The sequence below is a fragment of the Musca autumnalis genome, unplaced genomic scaffold (assembly GCF_047663935.1).
Source record: "Musca autumnalis isolate F117 unplaced genomic scaffold, ASM4766393v1 scaffold_1, whole genome shotgun sequence".
NCBI classification, from domain to species: domain Eukaryota; kingdom Metazoa; phylum Arthropoda; class Insecta; order Diptera; family Muscidae; genus Musca; species Musca autumnalis.
The window spans coordinates 262,823,162-262,845,541 of NW_027411644.1; the positions used below are offsets into that span (position 1 = coordinate 262,823,162).

The 22,380-nt window shown below is 39.1% G+C and overlaps 1 protein-coding gene across 1 annotated transcript; it reads left to right on the top strand.

Moving 5' to 3' along the window:
- The first annotated feature begins 1,997 nt into the window (after positions 1–1,997).
- LOC141391234 (sphingomyelin phosphodiesterase-like) lies at positions 1,998–20,649 on the top strand. Its single transcript, XM_073964146.1, has 6 exons — positions 1,998–2,237; positions 13,773–14,682; positions 19,295–19,829; positions 19,895–20,077; positions 20,140–20,289; positions 20,358–20,649. Exons 1-6 carry the CDS (start codon positions 2,126–2,128, stop codon positions 20,556–20,558), a joined length of 2,091 nt encoding a protein of 696 aa, XP_073820247.1. The 5' UTR covers positions 1,998–2,125; the 3' UTR covers positions 20,559–20,649.
- The last annotated feature ends 1,731 nt before the right edge of the window (positions 20,650–22,380 follow it).

The following is a 22,380-nucleotide window of genomic DNA, read 5'->3' on the forward strand; positions in this document are numbered from 1 at the left end:
TCACTAATTGGACTTCTTTTGTTGAAATTGGTTTTTATACCCTCAGCATTTATGCTAACGAGGGTATATACACTTTCATACGGGCAAAATGTGCCTCATCGAAATAATGGTTTTAAACCCCAAGTATATTTGGACGAAATGTGTTTCAGACAATTTGGAGTCGACTTAGCAATGTCCGTCCGTCTGTCTGTCTGACTGGCTGGTGCGCACGATAACTCTCGAACGGATGAATCGATTTGGTCCAAGTTGGCTATCGCAATATTTTGTTCAAACTTAGTTTAAGTTAGAAGATGGGTTATATCGGTCCACTCCTTCCGGCACCTCCCCCACAAAAGTTCGGAAAATTTGTGCGCAAGATAACTCTTGAAGGCAATAACTTGGTCCATACTTTGCACATCGTGATATCTCTACCAAACTTAGATGAGGTTTCAATATGGACTCAATCGGTCCACGCCTCTCACACAGAAATTTCCGAAAAGTTTAGTTTAGGACCTGCTCTCGAATCGCTTTGATTTTTGTTGCAACAACTTGTATAGAGTGCCCCCCATACGACGGTACAAGTTTTATCAGGGGCAAGTCCGTACTTCCTGAGAAAATAGCCTAAAAGTTGCAAAGAGCCCATATGACACCGTGTGTAATGGTTGTAGTGCAAGATAACTCTCGAACGGATCTGCAGATTCGATTCAAAATTTCGCCTTCGTAATATTTTATCCAAACATAGTTTAAATTCGATGATAAGCTATATCTGTCCACTCCTTCAGGTACCTCCCCCACAAAAGTTGAAAAATGTTCGGAAAATTGTGCGCACGTCAACTCTTGAAGAGAGTGACCGATGTAATCCATACTTTGCACATCCTAATATATCTACCAGATATAGATCAGGTTCAAATATGAACTATATTTGTCTCCTCCTTCTGGTACCTCCCACACAAAATTTCGGATAATTTCACTTTAAGACCTGCTCTCGTATCACTCTGATTTGTGTACAAGCGATTTACATTCGCTACCTCCATTAGACGGTAAACGTTTTTTCAGGGGCGAGTCGATATTTCTTGGGAAAACAGCCCGAAAGCTGTAAAAACTCCCTATGTCGCCATATGTGGCGGTCGGAGAGAACGATAACTCTCGAACTGTTCAACCGATTTGGTCCAACATTTGGTCTTCGTCATATTATATCCAAACTTAGTTTCATGGGGCAATGCCGGTCCACAACTTCCGGTACTTCTCCCCTTTATTTTAAAAATGTCACTAAAATGCTAGGGCGATATCACTTGAATGGGGCAACCAATTTGGTCCAAACTTTGGATCTCTTAATATTTTGTCAAAATTTAGTTTAACTTCTAAAATAGCCCATATCGGTACTCCCTAAGAGTACCTCCCCCACAAAAGTTCAACATTTGTGTCTTAGTGCAGTTAATTCCTAATCCACATTTTTGTCTGCAAATTCAAATGTCCAAAAAAGGCCACAAAATTCAGAAGAGACCTTAAATACATTCGATCTGTCCGTAGGTGAAAGTTTCACTTCACATTAGCTGTTATTCGTAACAAATCACTCATAGTTTCAAACATCAATAAATGTCATTGCCTTCATTCACGTGTAGCTGTAAAACAGTAGCCGTAACAAAGAAAACCCAGCTAGCTACCTAATAAGAAATGGTGTACCACCTGTGTTGGTGCCAGTGAAAACATCAAAAGCTGTTTACACTAAAATAATTTGTATTGTTGAAGATTGATAAGATTTTTCATCGATTCCATTTGTTACTGTTTATAAACACTTCTTGTTGTATTCTATAATTATCTCAATGGCAAAGTAGAAACAACAAAAAAACTATGAAGATTATCGATATCTTTATGTTTATATTCGAGGAAAATACCAACACAAACACATCTGAACTTTCCCACATAGTTATTCGATTATTGTTTATGGACTTTTGATAGCAGAATTGCCAGTTGCTAATCGTTGATACGCCAATAAGATTAGGACAATCTATACAAAAAAAAAAATGCAGAGGAAGAATTCAAAACTATTGCTTACCGAATCTATAAATTACAGGAGTTATTTGGTGTTAAAGTTTAGTTGGTTTTAAAACCGTTTATTCGTTTAATCGATCTGCATTAAAACAATATGCGGATTGTATTGTTATTGTCAACATTGTTGGCCACAACATTGGCCTTCAACTTGCCAGGAGTACCTACAGAATTCACGGCCAATGATGCTGTTCTATCTGCTGTATCAGGTAAGAATGTGTGAAAGTGTACACAATGCCGAAGAGCAGTACATATGAAATAAAGTGATTGATATATGCAACGTGATTGTGAAGAGAGCATGAAACCTATTTATGGTGATGAAACGATAATATTTAGGGGCCGAATAGATACTTCACAGTATACGCTTATTCTTCCCACAACCAAAAATACTACCAATGAAGATATCAAAATTGTAATATACATTAGCTGAATTACTAAATATTGTCAGTTGCACTTAAACGTTCAACAGAATTTCGCAAAAAGCAATCTACAAAAATTTCGCTATTGAAAAGACCGATTTCGTCGAATTTTATGATTATATTTTTTGAAGCAAACATTTGAGTTTTTACTTTTGGGCATTGGCAGCGACCACTATGAAAATCCATCAAATCCGTCTGACTTCTCACTTATCATTGTTACTCGTAGGAGAAATATATTTTAAAAGTTAATAAAATTGTCTAACAATTCAATTTTTTTGGGGCATAGACCTTTAGATTTGGATATAGCTCCGGCATATATTGTCACCCAAAATCATTTTTTTTCCTTTATTATTCCACTTTGGAAAATAGGGCTTCTACAAGATTATTCCAACTTATTCTATCATTACATAATATTTTTACACCCTACACCACTATGTGGGGAGGGTATTATAAGTCAGTTTGGGCCAAAAAGTTTGTAACGCATCGAAATAATGGTCGTAGACCCATACTTATATATACCAAAATTAATGTCTCGACGAGCTGAGTCGATCTGGCTTGATGTGTCCGTCCGTCTGTCCATCTAAACCTTGTAATCACTCTACAGGTCGCAATTTTGATTGGGTGTTGATGAGGGTCCCGGAGGGGAAGAAGCCTATTGATTTTGGTGATGGTCGGATAATATTCAGGGGTCAGAATGGCCAAAAAAACTTATTTGGAGAAAAGGCTAACCTTTTATTTCAAAGCGAATATCTCCACTTCTATAAGGGGTATATAGAAAGCAAAACCTGCTAATGAAAGTAGAAAATAACACCTTTACAACGATGTTGTCGCAGGTGGTCAAACAACGAAGATATCGCAATAGTCGCTAATACAACCCAACTTTTCATTTTTGATTTTCGATTCTAATTATAATGACGTCAATATCTCTGTTTCTTTAAGAGGTATATCAAAAGCAATACCTGGCAAGGAAAGTAGAAGCTATTACCTTTACAACGATGTAAAGTATGTTGTCGAAGGTGGTCAAACAACAGAGATATCGCAATAGTCGGTAATGCATCCCATTCGCAATTTTGATGCGGGTCCCACACAGGGAAAGGCCTATTAAGTTTGGTGATGGTCGGATAATATTCAGGAGTCGGAGTATGCAAAAAGCTTATGTGGAGAAAAGTCGACGTTTTTTTTTTTATGCGAATATCTCCGCTTCTTGTAGGAGTATTCCAAAAGGAAAGCCCGTCACTGGAAGAAGAAAAGATCTCCTTTATATTGTTGGTGTAAGCGGGCAAACAACCGAGATATCGCATAAGTCAGTAATATATCCAATTTGTAATCACGCTACAGATTGGAATCTTGATCGGATGGTCACGAAATTTTGGTTGCTTATGAGAGTCCCAGAGAGAAAGAGGCATATTATGTGGTGGTAGTCGGATTGTATTCCCTAAAAGAAAAGTTTACCAGTGAAAAGCTTAAGGTCGGCCCCGTCCCGACTATAGCCTTTGCTCACCTGTTATATTATCAAAAGTTGTGTTTGCTTTCTTCGACTCATTTAGTATGGTTCTGCGCCATGCACTTTTTGGGCGGCCAGGATGTCTGCTTCCTTGAGGGTTCCTTTCCAATTCCATCCTGGAGATACTGTCCTTGCAATCTGCCGGGCTATTGGTTTTTTATTTGTCATCTGTTGTTTGAGATTTTATTAGGCCAACATATTTTGCTTATTATCCGGAGGCATTTCTTCACGAATACTTGGAGTTTTTGGGGATTATCATGAACGGCAATTCCCTGTGATTTTTCATTTTCTCCCTTATGTTGCAATGGCGGAAAAACAAAACTCACGGGGAAATTTCATTCATGATAATCCACTTTGTGTTTTGGTGTTTGTTACGGGTAAAGTTTCGCTTCCGTAAAGCAAAGTGGACTTCAACCATGCATTAAATTTACGCATTTGTTTTGTACGATATCTGGCTTGATCGCCAAGTCTTTTTGAGTCTTCCGAATACCGCTCTAGCTTTCTTAAGTCTAGTGTCAACATACTCTTCTACGCCATTTTCTATTGCCGGTCACTACGGCAAAGCAAAAATGTCCTACATATTTTATAGTTTTGTCTTTTATTTTAAATGTGTTGCCGCTGGTGGTGTTTATTCGCATTGCCTCTATTTTTTCGATGTTTATTTCCAGTCCAGATTTGCTGCAAGCACAGTCAGGTCATCCAATTTGTTTTGGATATCGCTGAATATATGGGACGTCAGACATATATCGTCCGCAAAGTCTAGGTCTTCAAAGCGATTGTTGAAACCCCATACAATACCACGTTTCTTTTCGCATTTCATCGAGGACAACTGCAAATAAGAGAGGTGAGAGATGGGATCTTTGTTTGACCCCTGAATTGGTATAAACGGATTCGCTTTTTTTGCCTCTGTGTAGGACGCAAATTGCTGCATTATTGTATAGGGTTTGGATGATGTTAATTAATTTTATATCTCAGACCTTTTTTGAATCGAAGGCTTTTACGACAACTAAATAAAGAGGTGTTCTCCATTCTAGCGACTGCTGAATAACACTGTGCAACAAAATTCAATTTTTTTCAAAATTATGGGAACAACTGAGTAGATTATGAATGTAGAGATAAAAATATGAGACACGTGTATCGGGAGTTTTTACATCGGAAGTAATACAATGATGGGAGTAACTCCTGCTTTGGTGACATATACGGAATTAACCCTAGAAATTTACATAACAAATAATTTCATTCTAAAATATACACATTTGTAATCTAATTGTCTTAAGAAAATAGTATACCTAGATATAAGGTTTATTCTAAAACTCATGGTGAAATTTTGTGTAGAATTTTTCTTTTTTTTTGACACTTTTCACCTAGAGCCAAGTTTCATATTACTTTCGTGTATCAACTCGAAAAAAGAAGGAAAAATCATCAAAAAATTGAGAAATATTTTCATGTTTTTTTCAGCAAAATTGATACTGATATTTACATAATATAAAACGTAAATATACATTTCATTTCTTTGGCTACCCATAATGAAATTTGGCGAAGAATATTTTTGTCTTTGACGTCATCTCTCTAAAATTATATTTTGTGGGGCAATATTGAATAAACTCATATAAAGTCCGACTTTAACCCTAAAAGATGTTTTTAATTTTTAGAGATTCCTGGCGATTAGATAAGATTTAAAGATTTGGTGTATACTGAGACCTAAAGTAAATTTTTATGACGAACAATTTTGTAGAATATTTGGATTTGATATGATCGGATTTTAGAGGAGTTTTTGAAAGATTTTCGAAAAAAGGGCCAAAAAGACCCCTTTCATGAACCGCATGAGGGTTAAAATTTTTAACAGGAATATTCCCATCTTCCTCTCTAAAGTTTCCAAGGACCTTATATACCTAAAATGCAAGGATTCCACGATATCCTAACTCGATAATTTCGAAAAAAAAACTAGAAATGGGCGGAACTTGCCCCACCTACTTTGGTTACTTTCCGATGCAAACTTTAAAAACGCCGATACACGTGTCTCGTATTTTTAGCTCTACGTTCTTAATCTACTCTCTTTTCCGTGTATTTTTTTTTTTTTGTCGCACAGTGTAATTGTTCGTAAAGTGTTCGTTTGATCAAGCCCACTTCTATGGGGGCGAAATCCGGCTTTATCGTTTACTATGATTGCCATTATTTTATATATGGTGTTGAGTAGTGTGATACCTGTCCAATGGTCACACTTAGTTTGGTCATTCTTGGGCAATTTTATGATAATGCCATGCGTTTCGGATCTCTGCTGAAGTTGCAGAGTTAGATTGTAGGAGATCGGGTGGGATTCCATCTTCACCTGGTGCCTTGTTTCTTTTGAGCCTCTTAATGGCTTGTTTTATCTCGTTCAGATTTGGTGTTTCTGTGGACATTGAATTGTTTTATGGCGATCGATTAACGTTTAACGATAAATACACTTCGGTTATGTTTCTTATCATTTCAAAGTGTTGTTTCCAACGGTGCGTTTGTTTCTCAACTTGGGTGATAGGTTGGTCGTTTTTATCTTTCACATTGTAATCACAATTTCTATTTTGATTACTTAGTTGTCCGATAAGTTTATGTAATTCCCTCATGTTGTTTGCTCCTGCAGTAACTTCTGCATCACTGGCTAAATTTTTGAAATAATTTCTTTTATCTTTTCTGACGGATTTTTTCACAAATTTGGCTACAGTTTTGTATCTTTGTGTCGATTCATGTCTGTCAAGTTTGCGCTTTTTCCATTAATTTCTTTCTTGTATTCTTTTTATTTGTACCGATTATCTCTCTTCCGATATCCTATAGTGTTTTGCATGTGTCTTTCCATGATGTTCTTTCTACGTTTGCTTGCGAATATTCTTTTGCTCAACTATCCTTTTCTTTGCTTCTTGCTTGATGTAGTTTGTTCATTTGATCCTTATTGATGCTACTAATAGCTCGTGATCGATGTCTATATCGGCACCTCTTCCTCCCCACTTCCTCTCCACATGATCTATTTTGTTATGCGTATTCCCGTTAGATGATGTCCCTGTATATTTGTGGATTGTCTTATGTGGAAATATTGATCCTTACTTACTTACTTAGCTGGCCCATTACAGAACATTTGTTCCATAGGCCGAACTAAGAAAAGATCTCCACTCCTCTCTATTTGTTGCTTCGCATTCTGGAATACCGCGCCTTTTCATCTCGTCATCCACTTGTTTGCGGGTTCATCATCGCTCATTCTTATGATATGGCCTAGCCAACGCAATCGATGCATCTCGATACGTTTAACGATATTGATGTGGTTGTTCATGCGACGTCGATATTCACCGTCAATGCGGATTGGTCCGTAGATCTTTCGAAGAATTTTTCTCTCAAACACACCAAGCACTGCCATGTCTTCTTGCGCAAGTACCCAAGCTTCGGAGCCATACATCAGCACGGGTAGTATCAGTGTTTTGTAGAGCGTTATTTTTGTTTGACGAGATGTGGATTTGTTTTTAAACTGCTTACTTAAACCAAAGTAGCATCTGTTGGCCAATACAATTCTTCTTTTTATTTCACAACTGATGTTGTTGGTTGTGTTTACGGAGGTGCCGAGGTAAACGAAGTCTTTTACTACCTCAATATTATAGGAACCAACTTCCACAGTCTGTCCGAGCTCAATGGACGCATTGCGCGTCGACACCATCAACTTGGTCTTCTCACCGTTTACCGCCAGACCCACTTTAGCAGATTCTCCTTCGACCTTTATAAAGGTATCAGTTACTTCTTTTACAGATCGGCCCGTGATGTCTATATCATCAGCATAAGCAAGTAACATGTGACTATTGGTGTAGATTGTGCCACTTCTTTTGACGTTTGCCTCTCGTATAACCTTTTCCAGCAGGATGTTGAAGAGATCACACGAAAGGCTGTCTCCTTGTCAGAAACCTCTTTTGGTACCAAACTCTTCGGAGAGGTTCTTTCCTATTTTAACTGAGGACCTCGTGTCAGTTAAAGTCATTTTACAAAGCCGGATGAGCTTTGTGGGGATACCAAATTCAGACATGGCTTGGAATACCTTTGAACGCAGCGGGCTGTCGAAGTCTGCTTTATAATCGACAAAAAGGTGGTAGGTGTCGATCTGCATCTCTTGGGTCTTCTCCAGGATTTGCCGCAGGGTAAATATCTGGTCAATGGTGGACTTGCCAGGTCTAAAGCCGCATTAATATGGTCCAATTATCTCGTTGACCATAGGCTTTAGTAGTTCGGGAATAGGGAGTAGACTTATGCCCCTATAGTTAGAGCATACAGTCTTATCTCCCTTCTTGTGGACGGGGCTAACTAGCTGATGAATACACCTTATCAGCGTGTCGCCTCCGGTTTTGAACAGCTCGGTTGGTAAGCCATCAGCTCCTGCTGCCTTATTATTCTTCAGCCGATTTATTGCTGTCCTTACCTCATCTTGGCTGGGCGGAGTACATTCAATACCATCTTCTGGGATTGGGACTGTGGTATCTTCGTCGTCTTCGCTGCTATTGGATACCAACTGATTTGAAAAATGTTCTTTCCATATCCTGAGTACACTTATTACCAAATTACCTTGCTGGTCTCTACAGGAGGATGTGAATGTACCAAAGCCATCAGTTTGACTCTTTGGTAGAATTTTCGGACTTCATTCTGGCTCCTGTACATCTCGATTTTTTCACACTCCCGCTTTTCCATCTCTCTCTTTTTCCTGCGGAAAAGACGCTTCTCCTCTCTCCTTTTCTTCATGTATCTCTCTCGTGCGTAAAGTAGCCCTATATGCCGCATTTTTCTCTTCGGTGGCAGCACGACACTCCTGATCATACCATGGATTCCTTGGTGGAGGTCTCTGGTATCCAAGTATGGATTTTGCGGCTGTTTGCATGGAGTGGGCAATGCTTTGCCATTGCGCTGATATGTTATCGGGATGAGGAGTGCTTTGATTAAGCAATTGGGCTAGTTGAGTGGAATAAGCTGTGGTTATCTGTTGTGATTGCAGCTTACCGATGTCTAACTTTCGTGTTGTGTCTGTTCGTACTTGTTTGCTACGCACCTGCTTGCGTACCTTTGCTTTAACAAGGTAGTGGTCCGAATCAGTGTTTGCGCCTCGGAACGATCGTACATCCAACACGCTCGATGAATGTTTTCCATCTATCAGAACATGATCAATTTGATTTCTGGTTTTCTGGTCTGGAGACAGCCAGGTGCCCTTATGAATATCGAGATGATTAAATCTGGTACTGCTAACTACCATGTTTTTTGCAGCTGCAAAGTCTATCAGCCTCATACCATTGTCAGATGTTTCACTGTGGAGACTGAATTTCCCGACTGTTGGGCCAAAGATATTCTCCTTTCCAATTTTGCCATTAAAATCGCCTAGAATGATTTTAATGTCATGGGCAGGGCAACGGTCATATGTCTCTTCTAATCGCTCATAAAATATATCTTTGGTCTGTTCGTCCTTTTCTTCAGTGGGAGCATGAGCGCAAATAAAGCTGATGTTGAAGAATTTAGCTTTTATTCGAATTGCAGCAAGTCTTTCATTCACTGGGGTGAAGCTTGATACCAGATGTTTTAGCCTCCGACTAACTACGAATCCGCAACCAAACTCATGCTTTACGTCATGGCAGCTATAATACCTTTAGGTGTTGTTGTGACGCCTTTCCCAATCCATAGTATTTCCTGTATGGCAGTAATATCGGCCTTGTACTTTTCAAGTACGTCTGCCAATGCGAAGACTGCACCTTCTCTATAAAGAGTGCGAACATTAAAGGTGTAGATTCGCAGATCATGGTCCTTAAAACGTTTGCGGGGTTCGTCAACTTTAGAGGGGTTTGTTTTTCTTTTCTTTCGTTTTTTCTAGGGGAGGGTTACTAACCCGACTCCCAAACCCAAGTTTTTAACGTTCTTATGGGTGAACGTGCGGCACATGTTAGCTCACTGCCTTTAACGGGTGTTAAAGTTCCCCAGGTGACACCACGGGGAGGTCAGTGCCCACTTGGGATGAAAGAGGGACCGAGATAAATCCTGGGCTTTGCCATGTTAAAACCGGTCCGGACCGTTTCTTGGTATCTTCCACCAAAGTCAAAAGTTTGGTACATTTCTATGAAACGATCTCCATTGTTATTTTTTGAACCCATTCCATGTTTACCCATTATGTTTGAGAGGTCGTGGTTATCACTGCCAATTTTTGTGTTGAAGTCCTCTGTTAGCATCATTATATAGCGGTTTGGTGTTTTGCAAATGGTTGCATATAGTTATTCATAGAACTCGTTTTTTTTTATACATCCTCGGCGTCCTCTTTCGGAGCATAGCATTGTATTATACTTAGATATTTTTTGACACGGGTATAGAACCGCGCTGTTATGATTATGTCCGATACAGGATTGCATTCAGCAAATGCATTCCGTAGGTGTTTTGAAATTATGAATCCCGCTCCGCTTTCATCCTTTTTATCTTTTCCTCTATACAGTCACGTTTTCCACACCATCTCATTTCGCTTATGCCAGAATATCAAAGTTAATTTTTTTAATTTGGGTATCTAGCTGAGCGGGCCTGGACGTTTCTCGTAGTGTCCTGGCGATCCATTGTCCTATTCGTAGCCGTGTTCGTGTTCCAATGTTCGTCATCATGTTGGGATTATCATTTTCTCTTGAAGTTGTTTCGTTAATCACCCAAATTCACATAAAAAATGGAAAATAAATGGGTCAAGCCGATAATTAAAACTCGCTATAAATTAGACTCTCAGCTAAAACTGGGCTGAATAACCCATTACGAAGTAATGTAAACAAACTATTTTTTTGCATTACCAGTAGCCAAATCGAATACCTATTTCCAAAGTTGTCCTGCACATGAATGGTTTATTTGGCGCCACCAGTTTTTTTGAAGCCAGTACTTAAATAACACTTTTTGGAAATTTTTTGGATTGGATTAAATCGGCCAGCCATACATTATTTCGATTAGGCACATTTTTGATCATATCATTAGGTTGGTTTGTAAGACTACCCATTAGCCGATTTTGTTTCAATCGGTTTAGATTTAAATGTAGTACCCGAATATATTTTTAACACGGATAAATTTACTGACGAATACTTTCGATTTATTACTTATTCCAAGTTGCCACATGTGTGGGGAAACCACAACAACTCCGTAATCACTTAATTGTCCACCCTACACACACGGTGTGTTATTATAAAGTGCTTCACAATAATTCTCAAGTACTTCAAATATATATTTTTATTGATAAACATACGTTTTATTAGCCTTTTCTGACTTTGCTATGTATTAAGAATCAACAATTTATAGCCTTCGATGTTATCAGAAACACATGCAAATATATTTGAGATTAATGCAATATTTTGTAATTAACAAATATTTCCTGGCGTCAAATTTTCATTATCATGGTGTGAGAGTTCTTCAAAATTGAATATTTATACCCTCAGCATTTATGCCTCATCGAAATAATGGTTTTAGACCCCAAGTATGTTTGGACGAAATGTGTTTCAGACAATTTGGAGTCGATTTAGGAATGTCCGTCCGTCTGTCCGTCTGTCTGCCTGGCTGGTGCGCACGATAACTCTCGAACGGATGAACCGATTTGGTCCAAAATTTGGCTTTAGGAATATTTCGTCCAAAATTAGTTTAAGTTCGAAGATGGGTTATATCGGTCCACTCCTTCCGGTACCTCCCCCACAAAAGTTCGAAAATGTTCGGAAAATTTGTGCGCACGATAACTCATGAAGGGAGTAACCGATTTGGTCCAAAGTTTGTACATCGTGAAATTTCTACCAAAACTAGATGAGGTTCCAATATGGACTCAATCGGTCCACACCTTCGGGTACCTCCCACACAAAATTTCGGATAAGATCAGAATAAGACCTGCTCTCGAATCGCTTCCATTTTTGTTGCAACAACTTGTATTCACTACCCTCCATACGACGGTACAAATTTCATCAGGCAAAAAGCCCCTATGACACCGTGTGTAGTGGTTGGAGCGCAAGACAATTCTCGCAGGGTTCTGCCGATTCGGTCCAACATTTGGCCTTCGTAATTTTTTGTCCAAACATTGTTTAAATTCGAAGATATGCTATATCGGTCCACTCCTTCAGGTTCCTCCCTCACAAAAGTTCAAATATGTTCGGACAAATTGTGCGCGCGATAACTCTTGAAGGAACCCGCTTGGGCGATGGGCTAGTTCGGCATCGGAAACTCGTCGATTCTCAGCGTTACAGTAACTAGTTCCACTTCTGACCCCTCACAGTGCAATCAACTGTAAACTTTAACATGGGGATGTCATAGGAGGTAACCAATTGACACTCTATGCATTACCTGTTGGTGGTATTGTACTAGTTCCAGGTTTACAGTCATATACCAGTTTATTTATAAAAAAAGTGGTGGGAAATAGTCACACAACTGACGCTTCGTCGTTTACTTGGGGATATATAGGTGTCAATTGGTTCACTTCACATTACTTATGGGTCAATTGTGAACTAGTACCACTTACCTCTAGTTTAGGACTATTTAAATTGCGACAATTGGAATCGCTAGCAGGTAGAGAGAAGAAGAGGGCGATTTGCATATTTCCGTCGTATTCCTTTTTTATACCAGAACAATATGAATAATATGAACGAAGATATCCATTCCATCAACACTAGCTTCTGTTATTGGATGCTTCATTTATATTAAAGTTATGAAGAAACATGTAAATGTGAATTATTTATACAACTCGTCGTTTAAGTTAAGTTAATTAAGTCGCAACTGACGCCTCCTCGTTTACTTGGGGATAAAAAGGTGACAATTGGTTCCCTTCGCATTACTTAGGGGCCAATATTTGTACTAGTACTGATTAGAACTAGTTCTGGACTACTTAAATTGCGACAATTGGAATTTTCGTCCCCACAGGGAAGTGACCGATGTAATCCATACTTTGCACATCCTAACATATCTACCAGATATAGATCATGTTCGAATATGGACTATATTTGTCTACTCCTTCTGGTACCTCTCACACAAAATTTCGGATAAGTTCACTTTAAGACCTGCTATCGAATCACTTTGATTATTGTTGAAGCGATTTGCATTCGCTACCTCCATTACGACGGCAAAAGTTTTTTTAGGGGCAAGTCCATATTTCTTGGGAAAACTGTCCGAAAGGTGTAAAAAAAACCCTATGTCACCATATGTGGCTGCCAGAGAGCTCGATAACTCTCGAACTGTTCAACCGATTTGGTCCAACATTTGGTCTTCGTCATTTTATATCCGAACTTAGTTTCATGGGGCAATACCGGTCCACTAATTCCGGTACTTCTACACAATATTTAAAAAATGTCACTAAAATGCTAGGACGATATCACTTAATGGGGCAGGCAACCAATTTGGTCCAAACTTTGGATCTCCTAATATTTTTGTCAAAATTTAGTTTACTTCTAAAATGGTCCATATCGGTCCTCCCTAAGGGTACCTTCCCACAAAGGTCCAACATTTGTGTCTTAGTGCAGTTAATTCCTAATCGACATTTTTGTCGGCAAGTTCAAATGTCCAAAAAGGGCCACAAAATTCTGAAGAGACCTTCAATACATTCGATATGTCCGTAGGTAAAAGTTTCACTTCACATTGGCTGAGGGTATATATCTGTCGGCAAAGCCGACTGACACTTTTTACTTGTTTTTTTTTTTATATTTTATTTTTTACATTTTATACTTTATTTTTTATATTTCATACTTTTTATATTTTACGTTTTATATTTATTATTTTATATATTATATATTTTATTTAAATCACCGCTTATGACATTAACTAAAACTCTTTCTTTTCCTAAATTCCAGACGACATTGCCACCAAATTCGAAAAGGAGTACATGAATTATCTAAAGACTGGTGTTGAATCTGCTGCTTTGCGTCAAATCTCCACACAATTGTCACAATCCCACAGCAAAAAAGATATTTTCGTTAAGGAAATCCATGAATTGGGAGCCGTCGATAAATTCTTTGTGTGCACAACATGTCGTGCCACTTTGAATGTTATTGGCCGCACTTTCCGTGATCCTGAAGGTGAATTGGCAGGAGATGACAATAAACCAATTGTAAAGAAAATCGTTTTGGACATTTGCGATCGTTTGAAAATCCAAACCCAAGAAGTTTGTGAAAATCTCTTCGAATCTCATTGGGATATTACTGAGTACATTATTAAGAATACCGTCATTGATTCACGTCAAATGTGTGGCATGTTTATGCAATCCACTTTCTGTGATCTTGGTTATCATCCCAACTACCAATGGACCTTGGACATTGATAATTCCGTGGCTGAAGCAACTGCTCCTAAATCTGATATTCCCGCCAAGAGTGATAATGATTTGAAAATTTTACATTTAACTGATATTCATCATGATCCATTGTATGAAGCCGGCTCATTGGCCGAATGTGAAGAACCATTGTGTTGTCAACGTCATTCCGATGTTGCTCAAGGTACATCAAAGGCTGCCGGTTATTGGGGTGATTATCGTGAATGTGATTTGCCATGGCAAACATTGGAAAATGCATTCGATCACATTAAGACAAATCATAAATTGGATTACATTTATCAAACTGGTGATGTTATTGATCATATGGTGTGGGGTACTTCTGATGAAAAGAATGAAGGGGTATACAAGAAAGTTATTGAAAAAATTTATGAAGTATTCCCCAATGTTCCGGTATATCCAACAATTGGTAATCATGAATCGCATCCATTGAATATGTAAGTATAAGTTGTTTGCCTATTTTGTTATTGAAGTGCTACAAAGAATATTTGAACAGTGGTGCTTCAGTACGTATGATTACCGTCGCTATGTATACGCCACAGAAATCGTATTGCCCTATAGGTTTCAAGAGGATGAATTTCTTCTTGAAAAACCCAAATAGAAAAAGTTAAAAAGTTAAATGAAGAAAAAGTTAAAATTTGAAGGAAGATTGTTCGTCGTGTCGTATGTAATCCTTCAATGTATATTAGGCTACACTTCCTGAGTATGTTAGCCTTGTAAAGCTTCTTTACAAGTGGTGCCGTCAAATATGTTGTACGGACTGGGTGATAAAAAAGGAGATATGATTTCGGACATGTCAATGAAGTAATATGAATCAGGGTGCACTCATTGATATGCAAGAAGTCTCTCTAGTTTAGACCTTACATTACGTTCTCATTTGTTGTTGTTGTAACAGTGTTTGTTATTATGTTTGTATGTTCGTTCTTTTGTTCAATCTGGCTCTGGGTCTATCTTCAGATTCGATGGAGGAACCACAGATCCACTGTAGTTAGATGAGTAGGTTTGGCTTGGCAGTTGAAAAGGTGTTTTGTGTCGTGCGGGCCCATGTCACATAGTGGGCAGATGTCTTGCACGGCGCGGTCGATTTCCGCCCAGTAAGAATTTAGGCGACTGCAATATCCCGAGCGTAGTTGAGCCAAAACTACTTTAGTTTGTCGTGGCAGTTGACGCTCCTCAGCTGCAATAGATGGGGGATGTATTTCGAGGACTTTATTCACACTATAACTGCTTAAGGCCTTGGCAACTGCATCCGTGTGAATACTATTTAAACCTGCTTGATACGCTTGTTGATCTAGGGGTTCTCTCCTGTATCGTTGGACCTCTCCCTCTAGAGCATGGATATCCTTCCTGATCTGTCTGTATGTGCCGGGCCTACCCACAAAATGGTGATTGGGATGGCACACACGGTACTGAATCTTTGCCTCCTCTTGTAGATGGTCCACTGAAGATTTGAGGAGGCACCCTGTTGCTGTTCTCAGTGCGGCATTTTGGAAAAGTTTGAATCTTTTTCCAATTCGTATCACATAATCTCGGGGACCAGACTGGCGCCACATAGCTTACCACAGACCGACCTATCGCGTTATATGTGGTCAACAAGGTTTCTTTATCTGCACCCCAAGTGCTGCCGGCTAGGGACTTGAGGACCTTGGTCCTACTTTTCAGTTTGTCGCAGATAGCTGTGGCGTGCGCGCACGACGTGAAAGTAGTGTCGAATATGACCCTTACAATTTTGGGGCAGTTTGTGGTCGGAATTCTGCTACCGTCGACCACGACATTCAATTCCCTTCCAAACTGCGCTGTCCATGTGGTGAACAGAGTAGCTGTTGAAATCTGCATATTCCTCGAATGGAAAAAGGTGGAAAGATCGGTTAAATAGTTGTTCAGTCTGTCACAGATGTCATCAGGATAGGTACCCGACGCCAGGATCGTGCAATCATCCGCATACGTTACGATCTCGATGCCGTCTGTAGGGGGCGGAATACAGGAGAGGCAGAGGTTAAACAGTTCCGGAGATATCACCCCACCTTGGGGAACTCCCTGTTTCACTCTACGGGGTTTGGACTTCTTGTTCCTGAATTCCACGTACGACTGGCGTCCACACATATAACTGACTATCCAACGTTTCAAGCTTGGCCGGAGGGTTGTCTGCTCAATGTCCTCAAACAGCGTGGAGTGCCTGACTGTATCAAAGGCTTTTGATAAGCCAAGCGCCACCATCACTGTTCTATCGCACGGCCGTTGATGATCGGCGACTTGATAGCTATTTCTGATACTGGGGAGGACTAAGGCCTTAAGAGTCTTTGCTACGGGCGACAAAAGCGAAATCGGCCTGTACGATTCACTTTTGCTGGCATCCTTGCCGGGCTTCCGTAGTGGGACCACCCTGCCCATTTTCCAGACTTCGCGAACAATGAGGGTAGATAGCGACAAGTTGAGAACTTTAGAGAGATACTCCACTCCCGGCTCATCCAGCTGCTTCAGCATTACCATTGAGATTCCATCAGGGCCACCCGCTTTAGATGATTTAGCGTTTCTGATGGCATTGGCAACATCATCCATTGTAAACTGTGGTGGTTCCTCCTCGGCAGGAAGAGATCTGATGAGACGTAATACTCTTCTCTTCGCCCTGTCACTCTCGGGGTGCTCGACAAACTATCGACTGAAATAACTTGCGCACCTCTTCGGGTCAGTCAACGTAACGTCGCCAAACGTGACTGAGGTCCTACCTTAGTTTCTTCCAGGGTTCGAGAGTAACTTAACCGTTGCCCACAATTCACCTATACCGGCTCCAATGTTGCAACACTTCAGATGTTTTAACCACTTGTTCCGCTTATGCTCGCCGACCAGCCTGTTAACTTTCAGCTTCCTGACTCTGGGGTCATTGGGGTTGGTTCGGTGAAGCTCATCACGCTAATTTGCTAATCCCGTTGCCTCTGCTGGAAAGTTTGGTCTTACTTCTAGTATTCGATCAGCAGGGATATGGCGAGCGGCTGAGCAGTGATGATGTCTCGGAACTTCCTTCCCGCTACCCGAACATCAGAAGGATTGGGCAGTTATCTGAAGCGGTGATTGGTGAACTCTCTGTAACCCGGCCAATAAGCCGGGGCGTTCAGAGGTAATGAAATCGGGTGGTCTGCTAATGGGGACAATTATGGGGAGATGGTCTGATCCAAGGGAAATGACGGGTTGCCAGGTAACGTCATTTGTCAGACCAGGTGACACGATGGTTATGTCTGGAGAGCTGTGACACTCTCCTCTAATTCTGGTAGGGGCGTCCTCATTGACCGTGCAAAACGTAGAGCTGTCAATCTGCTCAGCCAGCGCTGTACCTCTCTGGTCGTTTCCGAGGGCCGAATGCCACATCTCATGATGCACATTAAAGTCCCCCAGGACCAGACGATTATGACCTTCCAAAAGCGGGCTAATGTTAGGCACGTAATCTGAGATACAGCTATTTCTCGGCGGGATGTATACGTTCAGCAACTCTATCTCGGCAGTTCCACACCTGACTGCTACCCCCATGCATTCCATGTACGGGTCATTAGAGACAGGCTCAAGCGATATAGGTCTGTATTGGACAGACTTGTGCAATAGGAAAGCTAATCCCCCATCTCCACTTCTGGTGCGATCTTTCCTTAGCACATTGTAACCATCACAATGTTGTAAGCTACAGTTGTTGTTGAGCTTGGTTTCTTGCACCGCAGCGACCTTGATGTTCTTCCGTTTGTAGAACATTAGTGCGTATGAATATTGCGCAATGTATACGCCTTCGGACTCTTCTTTTCATTTTCAAGCAATATTCACCTGGCCGTTCGATTCATGATAGCTTTGAATAAAATTGAAACACATATATGGAGGTCTACGTATTGGTAAAGACCGCGCGTAATTTATTATTTTTTTTTTTTTTTTTTTTCTCAGTATTTATTTACATTAATATTCATACAAAAATAATTTTTGCCCCGCGCCTCATAAGGCTTTATTGGAGCAATTGGCAACAAGACAAAATTTAAATAAATAGTATAAAATATTACTAATCTATATTCAAATTTAATTTCCAAATTTAAGTTAAATATACAAAAATTATAACGAATAAAAAGTGTTCAATAATCAAAATTAGGATAGAAGCAGTTCAACATTTGAAAGTAAAAATTCTCTGACTCTACTCTTAAATATAGACAATGTGGTGCTATTTTTTATGGCGGGTGGTAAGCAATTGTATTCTATACAACCAGAGTAGTCAATTCTTTGTCGTGTGGACTCTAAGCGACATCTCGCAGTTCTCAAGTTAGAAGAGTTTCTAGTGTTAAAATTATTTGAATTTAGAGCAATAGATATAGATCTATTCCCAATGTTATGAACTGTTTTATATACATATATTAGTAACTGTTTCTTGTATATTCCACGTATTGGTAAAACAGTTTTCGCATAATCTCTGTATAACGATAATGTACTATGCCTTCTATCAAGATTATACACACATTTCAAAGCCCTGTTTTGAGCAGTCTGTAAAGACTTTAGTTCTGAATTCATTTTATAAGCATAAACAATAGCCAAATACTCAAGGTGACTATGGATCAATGCCTGATAAATCATCATTTTAGTATTGATATTAAGTTTTCTCCTAAATTTATATAATATTCCCACGGCAGAGGACACTTTGGATTTCAAGAATCTAATATGGTCATCCCATTTAAGATTACTCCTAAGTATTAGTAATAATTTGGCATCATTTCCGATATATGTTCAGGTGCATGATACAACCATATTAGAAAGACTTAGGAAATGCCACTGAACAATGCTTAACTTGTTGGTGACTTTCCCTCACTAACTTATCTTCGTAAGGTGGATATTTTAACCACTGAAACACCATGCTACTCACATATCCACAAATGTTTCGTCTTGGCAAAATGTAACTCCTTCTTATTTTGTGTTTAAGAGCGTATGAGTGTTGTCGTCACGTATACGCTCCCAAATTTAACTTTGCATCGTTATAATTTAACACAACCTGTTTTTCTTTTCCCTCCCTTTCTCTCTCTCCGTTCTGTGTAGGTTCTCTCCTGAATATGTACCCGATTATGTGAATACAAGGAAATTGTACGAATTTCTCTATCAAGTGTGGTCGAAATATTTACCTGAGGAGACTAGGAGCACCATTCTCAAGGGTGGTTATTATACCACTTTGGTGAAACCAGGTTTCCGTATTGTCGCTGTGAACAACAATGATTGCTATACCGACAATTGGTGGATATTCCATAATGGTTCTGACATGAAGACTCAACTACAATGGTTGCATGACGTTCTTTTGGCCGCCGAAAAAGCCAATGAATATGTTCATATTTTGGCTCACATCCCCTCGGGTGATGGTACCTGCTGGAATGTTTGGTCACGCGAATATAATCGTCTTATTGCCCGTTTCCGTAATACCATTAGTGGTATTTTCAATGGTCACACACACAAAGATGAAATGAACGTGCATTACTCGAATGGCCATGCTGTGGGTATGTCATGGAATGGTGGTGCATTGACCACCTGGACCTATAAGAATCCCAATTATCGTGTCTATCAAGTAGAGCCTGCCAGTTATGTGAGTTAAAAATAAACCACAATTTTAAGTTGTTTCGAAACTAATTTTTTGAAAAAAAATTGCAGCAAGTTGTTGACCACGAAACTTGGATTTTCAATTTGACTGAAGCCAATGCTGCTGGTCAATCTGTTGGTCCCAACTGGGTTAAAGAATACACTTTCTCTGAAGAGTTCACCGGCATCTTGAGTCCTGCCTCAATTGATGCCTTCTTGGATACCATGGCCAGTAATCCCGATTTGGTTAGAAAGGTAAGGGAAACATCCATCATTTAGTTTTGAGTAGAATTTAAAAAGTTCAAAATTTTTTCCAGTTCTGGCGCTACAAGATGACCTCTGCTGATCCCAGACTTGCCGATGGCTGTGGAAAATCTTGCCTCCTCAGCACCCTATGCCGTATTGCCACCACTGTCAATGATCAGAAGACACGTTGTGAAGAGTTGCGTGCTAAATTAAGTGTTGCCGTAAGTTTGAAAATTAATTAACAACCACTTAAGGAAGCAAATAATCAATTGTGTTTTCGTTATTTTAGATCGACAATGAAGGTAGTGGTGGTTCCAGCTCCGAAGGTACTACTGGTAGCACCACCGGCAGTACAACACCTATTCCCACACAACCAACCACTGAGTCGAATCCTGGAACAACACCCGGTGGCGATGGTGCCATTTCCATAACTGTCATTAGCTTCACAACATTGTTGGCCGTCTTCTTTGCCCTCAAATGTTTGTTCTAATTGTTTGTAAAATTGAAATAATGACTTATAGAATTACAATTGTTTTATTAAATAAAATAATTTTGTAATTTGCCATAGATTTATTATAAAATATTGTGTATTGCTTTTTGGAATTTAAAGAATTGATTGCAAAATGGATATAGGTATTTCATAGTGAAAGCGGACACTTTTGCAAAATGAGGTTTTTGATTTCCTTTATTCTTTGCTGTGGTGATGCAGCTTATCAGCAAAACATTTAGTATATCTTCATTTTTTTTTAGTAAAGGTTCCAGATATATCGCGCCTTGAAAAGTTCGAATGCTATAGAAACTGTATGCAAAGAAATACTCAAAACTTCTTTAATATTGATCCAAATAGAACAAAATCTTTTTTATTTTTTATCAGCTATCTAATAAAAAATAGAAAAAAATTTTGCACAGTGGGCTTGGATGCAGTTTTTGCGATTTATTATTTAAATTCAATTTTTATCAATGAAATTTTCTTGTATTAAACTACGACTAATTACAAAAATTGTAAAACCTATTTGGTACACGCACAAAAATATATGTTAGAAATATGTTTGGATCCAAACAAATATTTGTTTGGGACCGATTGCAAACAAATATATGTTTGCAACATTTTGTAACATATCTCAATTTAATATGTTTGGGTACCAACATATTTTTATGTTAGAACATATTTTTTATGGATGGAGAGGATTTTTGTCAAAGAGAATAACAACATGGCTCTCGCAGCTGCGGAATGCTGGTTTATAATAAAGAGCTGTGTGCATAAAATACGTGCGTTTCGTGCTTTGTTGTTGTTAACTAACGTAACAAGCGAAGAGGAAAAGAAAAAAATTGTATTATGTTGACGTCTGGGAAGAACATTACTCTTCTTATATAAATGGTCCACTGGAGTTATAAGGAAACACGTCTTTGAAGTTTTCAGAGCATTGTTCTGGTTGGTCTAAATACTCTTCCATTGTATGTATTTACGGACCACAATGGTGAAGTATAGCTTACCACATACCAAGAAGGTACACGGTTCTCTTGAAACAATTTTAAATGGAAGGTGCTTACACCTCGGAAGTTTTTGCGGATTCTGAAACTACAATGTTCATAGATGAGAACAATCAAAAAACAAAAAAAATCGCCGGAGCGCTTTTTAAATAAATCGCGATTTAAGTTGACATTTTTAGGGGTTGTTTATGTTTTCGCGATTTTGCTTAGAAACCGCATTTCCTATCAAAATGGGACTAAAACAAATATTGTAGCTATGAAAATTCTCTACAAGATCGACCTTTATGGTATTTTCGTAGTTTTTACCATTTTTGAGATATAGAAGTTCAACTTGGGACAATGCACTGACTGTATCGCCCCTTTTTAAAACAATGTCATGTAGGGTGCGCCTTAACTAACTTTTGATGAAAACCGCTTACACAGGGAAAGTTTTTGTGAATTCTGAATCAGCAGTGTTCATAGATGAGAAAAATCCAAAAACAAGAAAAAATCGCTGTTGGGATTTTTAAATAAATCGCGGTCAAAATTCACATTTTTAGGTGTTTTTTAGGTTTTTACGATTTTGCTTGAAAACCGCAAGTCCAATCGAAATGGAGCTAAAGAAAATGTTGTAGCTGTCACAATTCTCTAGAGGATTGACTTTATCATTTGTTCCCAGCTTGTACCATTTTTGAGATAAGGAAGCTCAGTTTACATTTTTAGTTTTTTTTTGTTAGGGTTTCGCGAATTTTCTTGAATACGGTGTGTCGTATCGACATGTGACCTGAGAAAATCTTAAAGCTGTGAAAATTCTCTACAAGACTGGCTTAAGTTACTTATCC

Excerpts from the sequence above, each read along its gene's own strand:
- LOC141391234 (XM_073964146.1), top strand. The coding sequence starts at position 2,126 with ATGCGGATTGTATTGTTATTGTCAACATTGTTGGCCACAACATTGGCC. Across the intron at positions 14,683-19,294 it reads GAATCGCATCCATTGAATAT|GTTCTCTCCTGAATATGTAC; the intron begins GTAAGTATAAGT and ends CGTTCTGTGTAG. Across the intron at positions 20,078-20,139 it reads ATCCCGATTTGGTTAGAAAG|TTCTGGCGCTACAAGATGAC; the intron begins GTAAGGGAAACA and ends AATTTTTTCCAG.